At 62.0% G+C, this 8,060-nt stretch overlaps 2 protein-coding genes across 3 annotated transcripts in view; one reads left to right on the top strand and one right to left on the bottom strand.

Annotated features, from left to right (window-relative positions):
• The window catches only part of STX18 (syntaxin 18), a 65,946-nt gene extending 63,331 nt beyond the window's left edge, over positions 1–2,615 (top strand). For both annotated transcript variants that reach the window (XM_006766574.2, XM_015565787.1), the window contains exons 10-11: positions 1,177–1,257; positions 1,966–2,615. In XM_006766574.2, the coding sequence (XP_006766637.1) occupies positions 1,177–1,257; positions 1,966–2,061 (177 nt within the window). In that variant the 3' untranslated portion in view covers positions 2,062–2,615. The remainder of the gene's footprint in view (positions 1–1,176; positions 1,258–1,965) is intronic.
• Positions 2,616–2,939: 324 nt separating this feature from the next.
• The window catches only part of LOC102767503 (neuron-specific protein family member 1), a 17,880-nt gene continuing 12,759 nt past the window's right edge, over positions 2,940–8,060 (bottom strand). Inside the window, exon 4 of the mRNA XM_006766573.2 lies at positions 2,940–4,250. Within this exon, the coding sequence (XP_006766636.1) occupies positions 4,050–4,250 (201 nt within the window). The 3' untranslated portion in view covers positions 2,940–4,049. The remainder of the gene's footprint in view (positions 4,251–8,060) is intronic.

Genomic DNA, 8,060 nt, shown 5'->3' with positions numbered 1-8,060 from the left:
CCCGCCCTCCAGGTGCCGCCCCGGCCGCCTCAGCTGCGCGGCCCTCCGGGAACCGGGGTTCTCATCCGTGGTGTCCGGGCCGCGTCTGCCTGCAGCTCTGACAGCCTCCAGCCAGCGGCTGGCCACGCCTTCCGACCTGCTGCACTTGCCCTGGTTGGAGCCTCCACGGCCCGTGCAGGGTCTGAAAGGCGGTGCCTCCCTGGCTTCGCGAGTTTCCAGGCCTGAGGAGTCAGGTCTGCCTGGGGGTTGTCACCTGTGTTGCCGTTGCTCACGTTGATTCTCTCAAGCTCCCACTTCCTAACTCTAAGAGGTGACAGCAGCGGGCAGTGCCCAGTGTCACACTCACTGCTGGGTCAGGTGGCTGGAGGCTGCGTCCCCCACAGCACGGTGCCCATCAGGCTGCCCCAAACCCACGCTCTGAACAGCCCTTCCCTCCCTCCCTCCCACTTCACACACTCACACACTGTACACACACACACTTCACACAGGCACTTTACGCATAAACTCTCACACATACACTGTACACACTCACACACATGCACACTGTGCACATACGCTCACACACACTCTCCCCCTCCCCTAAAGGAAGGCGGCCCCAAGCCCCAAGCCCCCGGCCGTGCCTGCCTGTGCCGGGCTGGGGGCTGCTTGGACAGGGGCTCCACGGGAAGATCAGGACCTGCCTTTCTGAAGCGTCCCAAGTGTTGGGGGTAGATGTTTTGCAGACACCCTGCGTATTACTGTGATATTTAAGTTTGAGCCTTAGCCACAGGTGAGGCAGCGCACGTGCGTGAAGCCAGCACATCTGAGAGCACGTGCATCTGAAGCTGCTTCTCCGCACTTCCCAAGAGTGAGACTAGGGCGCCCGGCGTGGGGGCCGCTCCATTGATCCCCGCTCTTACCTATTCCCTGGCCGTGGGCAGGAGAGGAGGCAGGCAGAGGTTGGGCGGGGTGCAAGCACTGGGGTCCAGTCCTGTCCTGCACTGGGTGGCTGTGTGACTTTGGACAACTTACTAAACTTCTCTGAGCCTTAAGTTCCCTTCTGTAACGTGGGGGTGCTGTGGGGGTGCACGGATTCGTGTGTGTAAACCGGCCCTTCGTGAGCGGCCACTGCAGTCCATACTGACGTCAGGGGTGGGGAGGGGAGGCGGGGGAGTGCTCACCTGCCCTGTCCTCCAGGAAGCAGAGATTGACAGCATCCACCAGCTGGTCGTGGGCGCCACTGAAAACATCAAGGAGGGCAACGAGGACATCAGAGAGGTGGGTGCTCCAGGCCCAGTCTGATTGGCACAGCATGGTCGGCAGTAGCATCAGCCTCCAGCAGGGCTGCTGACCTCGCCGCCCAGGGCCCCCTGCTGCCCAGAGGAGCCTGGGTGCTCCCACAGGGCCTGACCCGCTCCCTGAACCAGAGGTGGTGCTCCTGGAGACACGTGTCAGACCCCACAAGGGGCAGAGCTGGCGCTGTGCACGGAGGCCCCAGGCCAATGTGGAGGGACCTTGTCAGGAGTGTGGCTGGGCTTTGAGCTGGCCTGGGACTCCTCCGAGGCCACGCTCTCCCATGGCTGGGACCCCAGCCAGGAGCGGGAGCCCTGAGTCTGTGCCTTCAGTCTCAACCCTGGCACAGGGGCCGTCTCCGGGGGCGGGTCCCCAGGAGGTTGTGCAGGACCTGGATGATGGCGACCTGGGAGGGAGGGGCCGCCCTGTCTTCTCGTGGGTTCAAACCGACCTCTTGGTTTTGCTTCATCATTAGCCGCCCGTTGAGGGTGAGCACAGGCTGGACAGCCACGGGGCGGGGAGGAGGGATGAGAGGCTGGACAGCAATGGGGTAGGGAGGAGGGATGAGAGGCTGGACAGACAGCCATGGGGGGAAGGAGGGATGAGAGGCTGGACAGCCATGGGGCGGGGAGGAGGGAAGCGGTCTGTGAGCCCTGTGCCCGGAACCCAGGAAACGCCTGTCTCTGCCCCCAGGCCATCAAGAACAACGCGGGCTTCCGCGTATGGGTGCTCTTCTTCCTGGTGATGTGCTCCTTCTCCCTGCTCTTCCTCGACTGGTACGACGGCTAGTCCGCTCCGGGGCGCCGGCCCGGCCTCCGCGGCCTGTGCTGGGTCCTGGCCAGGTCTGTTTTTGCGGCGCTGAGACACACGCTCCACGAAAGGGACACAAACCAGCCTGGAGCTTTAAGCCCATTGAGTAGCTGAACGAGAACAATGAACAAGGGCAGATGGGGAAATGGGAGGGTGTTACCCTGTCTAGCGGGAGGCAGCTGTGGAGGGGCTGCGCCCGGAGGGCACCGCAGGTCTCGCTCCACCGGCATCTCGGGGCTCAGAGGAGGCGCGGCCTGACTTCCTGCCGCTGGGGCCCAGGGAGCTTCTGTTCGGAGAAGGGACGGGCCCCAGAGCTCGGGCCTGCTGCTCTCGCTGTGCACCGCCGCCCTCGGAGACGTGTGGGACCGTCCGTAATGGCAGCGCGGGCTGGAGCCGCCTCTGCACACAGCGTCCTGGGCCTGGGCCTGCGAAATGCGTGCTGTGCAGACAGTCTGCTGGGCAGTCTCGGGGACCCCCGTGTTCTCTGTGTAAATGAACGACAACCAATAAAGTCCGTCTGCTCGAAACTGCAACGGGGCTGCCTCGGCCCGTGAACTTGCCTACAGGAAGCAGGTGTGGGAACCCTTTGCCCCGTGGTCATCACTGTGTGTGCAAGCGTGGGCACCCACAGCTCCGCAGCACGCGAGGCAGCAGGCCCCCTGCCCTGCGTGCGCGGGCCCTTTCCAGGCACGGTTTTTCCGGACACGCGTGGTGAGAAAGCGACTGCGTCAGCGCGCACCTCAGGAAGCCACGTGCTCGCAGCGGGTCTCACGGTCATTTATTCCTGATCCACTAAAAACGGCACCTGTGACACGTCCACCAGACACGACACGCTCAAGTAACACGGAAGGAATGGCTGATGTCTTAGTTCTATTTAATCGTCTTACACACTTACTTATCTAACTGGCAGTTTATAAACATATACTTTAATGTCAAGATTCGGTTGAAACAACATTCTTACAAAGGTTGTGAGTTGAAATGTCATAACTGGACTTGCGAGGTGCCGCCCAGCCCCGCCCCAGCCTTTCCTGCCTGCTTCTGCCGTCGAAGGAGTTACATCTGTTTCACAAAATTAAGTTAAAGTGCCCTGGCCCCCAGCAATGACACTTTCACTTTTCCCACCCAACTATCTGTTTAAAAACTAACTTGCCAATAGGGCTGTTGGTGCGCCAGTATTCAGGACAGAAGTGATGAGGGGGCCCGTGGGCTGCGTTCCTGTTCAACCAACACATCACGAGCAGGACGACTACAGGGACAGGGCGCTCTGCAGCCCGGGCCCAGGTCACCCTTCCCGAGGCCCCTCCCCACCCACTGACTCAATGACATGCACTCGAGCAAAACTGGGCCTGACAGTGACCTGGTGGCACACGTCCTCTGCACAGCTCACACTGGTGCCGTCTGGCGGGAGCGGGAGCACCGCTTGCTCTCAGTGGCTGGGGCATTAGGTCCCAAATAGCCCTGGCCAGGTGGCTCAGTAGGTTGGAGCGTCAGCCCGCACACCAGCAGGCTGCAGGTTTGATCCCGTCCAGGGCGAGCACTAGAGGACACTGATCCATGTTTCTGCCTCACATCGAAGCTTCTCTCTCTCTCTAAAAATCAATTTAAAAAAGTGTATCCTCAGGTGAGGATTTTAAAAAAAATTCCACAAACACATTATTTGTCTGAAATCCAAACCCCTCGCATGTCCAGTGTAAGTTTGTTTTTTGGCCACATCCAATCAATCGCAGCGCAGCAGCTACGTGAAGGCTCCTCCCGCGGAAAGTGGCGCCAGCCCTCCAGGCAGCGCGGCACACGCCGGGGATGCCCGGGGTGGGCTGCAAGTTATATTTGCAAAGCAGCATTAGCAGACGGAAGCGGTTGCACCATAATGAGTAACCTCTAAATTACCGGTAATTATATTTAATGAAATGTCCCTCTGAGTCCCTCTGTCGCCTGCAGGTGGCCCCCCGTCAGGAACTGCCCACCGGCTAGGCGGCCTTCTCCGCAGCCTCGGTCTCCTGCTCCGACAGCTTCTCCTCCGACAGCACGGACATCCAGGGCGACACGGAGCGCGTGATGCTCTGCTTGGCCAGGTTGTAGTGGTTCACCACCGCGTAGAACTTGTCCGGGGAGTGCGGGTCCTGCTCCGCGTAGTAGGCCGCCAGCCCGTTGGGGATGCACTGCGTGTTCTGCAAGACAAGAGGCGCTGAGCCGCATGGACGCAGAGGGGCCAGGGCGTGCAGCCCCAAGTCACCATATGACAGCTGACTTAACAGGCAGGACCGAGTGTGTGGGCCCCCGGGGCGTGTGTCACTGGGAGCCGGGCCCTCCCACTTCATGAAAGATCTTACACTAGTTGTCATGTATCTTAACAACAACAAACACCTCAGGCAGGAAGGTGGGGAAGGGGAGGGGGGAGGTGTGGCGAGAGCGAGAGGAGGAGGAAAGGGACGGGAGGGAAAGCACTGGGAGCCCAGGTGAGGCCACACCTGCAGGGCCCGCTGGCAGTGGGAGTGTGACCTGCCGTCCACAGCACAGCAGGAAGTCACCCGGACCTCGAGAGGACACGGGCGGAGGAGGGCTGTCCCGGAAACTCCCGACCGGGATGAGGCTCTGTCCCGACAGAGCAGGTCACGTGTGAAATGCTCTCCGGACATCCTGCGGGAGATCGGGCTCCTCTGTGAGCAGCTACTTCCCGGGGGACCAAGGAACGGAACCGGCAAAGGCAGCATGTGCACCACCCAGCGGGCGCGGCTGGGAGCCGGGAGACGCCAGCTCTGGAGACAGGCCTGCGCGTTACCAGCTCACGTTCTGTGCCTCTGCTCCCTCCCTTGAACACGGGCTGAGTCACGCCTCCCAGGCGCTGCGAGGACTAAGGTCAGGGCACCGCTCGGGAAGGAAGCCGGGCATGGCCACGGGCCACGGTGGACAGGACAGATAAAGAGCCGCAAGGCACACCTCAGAGTGAAGCCCTTTCCCCATCCGTGCGTCCTGACCCCGGCCATGCGGGGCTCCGGGAAGTGCAGCACGCCGCCCCAGGGGGCTCTGGTGGTGCCCAGCCTGCACTGCCACCTCCCTCACTGTCCTCCACCTGCCGCTCCCTGCACAAGGGCCCACAAGACCACCTGAGGTGGGCAATACCCGCTGAGCAGCGAGCGGGGCCGCCAAGCGCTCAGGGTGGGACCAGCAGCCACTTAGGGTGCAGCCCACACCACGGAGCTGCAGGAAGAAAATGCTGGGAGGCAGCCTGGGCCTGGACCAGTGAGGTCACCCAAGTCAGCGTGTTCCCAGCAGCCCCGCACACATGCGCCCCCACTATCAAGTCTTCCGCACACGCGAGTTCCACCAAGAGAGCTCGTGTGGCCACGGACAGAGCAGAAGTAAATGTGTGGGGCTGGGCCATGTCCCTGTTGTCTCTGAAGCCGGTCTGTGCAACTAGATCAGAGGGAACCGCGGAAACCTGCCCCCCACACCCCCAACCACACCCCCGTACATCTCCTCAGACACGTGGCTGGGGTCACCTGGAGAGGCCTGCTCAGCCGGACCTTCCTCCCCAGGCCCGGAGCACGGCGCCTGCCCGGGGGTCCCCCCCGCCAGCTCTGCTGTGCCACCTTGGGGCTGGGGGTCGGCAGGCTCAGCCCAGAGCGTCCTCACCAATTGGTCAAAGGGGCTCCTCATCAGGTCCCAGCCCTCAGTCCTGTGGTCCCCCACAGGGAAGAGGGGGCCCAGGCTCGGGGTCACCTGGTTTCACTGCGTCCTAACACGTGGTAGTTTCCAAGCTGTCGGTATTGGCTGCTGCTGTGAGGTGAGCCCAGGCTGACCACCCACACGGTACTCCCAGCACCACAGACCACACTCAGGAAATAGATGCTGAACAGGGCGTGGCTGGGGGACCTCTGCCGGCGTCCTCCTGTGGTAAGTGTCTGGCAGCCCTCGGAGATCCGGGGCAAAGGCCCTGGGAAGCCTGCGCTCAAGCATGCAGGAAGGGGCGGAAGGGCCTTTCTCCAGCACTCACCCCTCCCCTTCTCCGCTTTACCAAGGGCACGGGGCTCAACCAGCAGCTCCCGGCCCCCAGGCCGCGTTCTCCAGGCAGGCACCTCCCCGTGAGATGCCAGTGGAAAACGCCAGTCCTGAGACAGCTGCAGAGTAATCCCTCGGGCTGCCGCCACATGCCCAGGGCTGGCTGTGCGCCAGCATCACCGGGCGGCAACCAGCAGACGGGGCCATGCAGGGGTCCGCCCCTCCCCTGGCAGGGAGAACCCAGCCCCAGGGAGAATGAGCAGAAAGGAGACCCCGACGCCCTGGTGGGCTGCTGTCCTATCTGTGAGCCGTCTGTCTGGTTGGGGACTGGCCGTCCTCTGTGCACGGGGTCCCCTAGGCCATGGCTCCTGTGGGATCTCTGACCTCCATGACATCGGCCCTCTGGGTCGCCAGCTCTGACCAGGTGCCACCTCCTGGTCTCCCCTGCCCCCCAGATTCCGTCCAGTCCCATGTGACACGAGTCTCCCCTCTGTGCCCAGCACATGACCAGTCCAGACCCTCATCTCCTGGTCCACAGCAGCAGCCCCCCAGGTCACCTCGCTGCCTCCTGTCGCCGAGGGACCACCCGTCACGTCCCCTCCTCCAGGGACCTCTGCCTGGCACCCCAGTCTGGCCCAGCACGCCCTGCCGTCACCTGTGTGGGCTGCTCCCCGCCAACCACCGGTTCAGCCTGCAAGGTCTGCTCAGCTGCTCGTGGGTCAGGCCAGCCTTCCCTCCTCACAGCTGCCTTTAAACCAGGGGGGAACCTTTTTCTGTCGAGGGCCGTTTGGATATTTGTAACATCATCCTCAGGCCAGACACAATCATCAACTTGAAAAGCAGCCTGCTGTAGTTGGTCAAACATTTAATTAACTGGCCTAATGCCTTGGCAGGGCCAGACCAAACAATTTTTCAGGCCTTATATGGCCTGTGAGTCGATGTTCCCCACCCCTGCTTTTATTTTAAATATATTTTTATTAATTTCAGAGAGGAAGGGAGGGGAGAGACAGACAGAAACATCAGTGAGAGTCATTGTTCGGCTGCCTCCTGCACGCCCCACACTAAGGATCGAGCCCACAACCCGGGCATGTGCCCTTGACTGGAACCGAAACTGGGACCCTTCAGTCACCAGGTCGACGCTCTATCCACTGGGCCAAACCAGCTCCGGACCCACCCCTGCTTTAAACCAGGGAGGCTTCTGAGCCTCCAGACAGACTATAAACTCAGCCCCGGCCCAGGGCGTAGACAGGGCTTCTCCCCCCACCCCATGTTCAGCCCTGCCTGGAGGCGCTTCCCCAGGTCCCTGCACGGCTCCCTCCCGAGCCTCCTGCAAGCCTTGCTCAAAGGTGACCCGTTCTAGAAGCGCCCCATACTGCTTTGCTTTGTGTTTTCCAGTGCTGACAACCGTCACTCGGTGTACAGCTGCCTTCACGGTTCTTGGGAGAGTCAGGGAGCCTCAGGCAGGCTCCTTCCCCATGGGCACCCGCTGTGTTCAGCACCTGGGACAGCAGCCCCCAGGCAGGCAGACAGGCAGGCAGGGACCAGTGCCCGTGGGGGAAGGGCGCGTGTGGCCCTATGGAGTCTATAGTATGGGCAGTGCAGCGCAACTCACAGCGCTGTGGAGGAGGAAGGGTGCCGGGCCAGGAACCTGGTCCAGCCTGGCCTGCTACCTGGGCAAGGGCCCTGCATCCCTCACGTTAGCGACACCCAGACCCAAGTGACCGTGTGTGTGTGTGTGTGTGTGTGTGTGTGTGTGTGTGTGTGTGATGTCTGCACGCTGGGTGCCACGCATCGGCTTCGTAGAAGGAGGCACCACACCAGCACCATGAGCACCCAGGAGCGTGGGCCATGACGCAGCAGGCACATGGGACGCAGTCGGAGCCCCCTCTGTGCCAGCCCCGCTCCCACATCCCCGTGGCCGTGGGCAGCCTCCCTCTCTGGGCCTCAGCTTCCCCACACCCTCAGGTGCCCTCCCTTTC

This window comes from Myotis davidii, unplaced genomic scaffold (assembly GCF_000327345.1).
Source record: "Myotis davidii unplaced genomic scaffold, ASM32734v1 scaffold960, whole genome shotgun sequence".
NCBI lineage: Eukaryota > Metazoa > Chordata > Mammalia > Chiroptera > Vespertilionidae > Myotis > Myotis davidii.
Note: the sequence above shows the minus strand (reverse complement) of the source record. Positions and strands in the feature narration are given on the sequence as shown.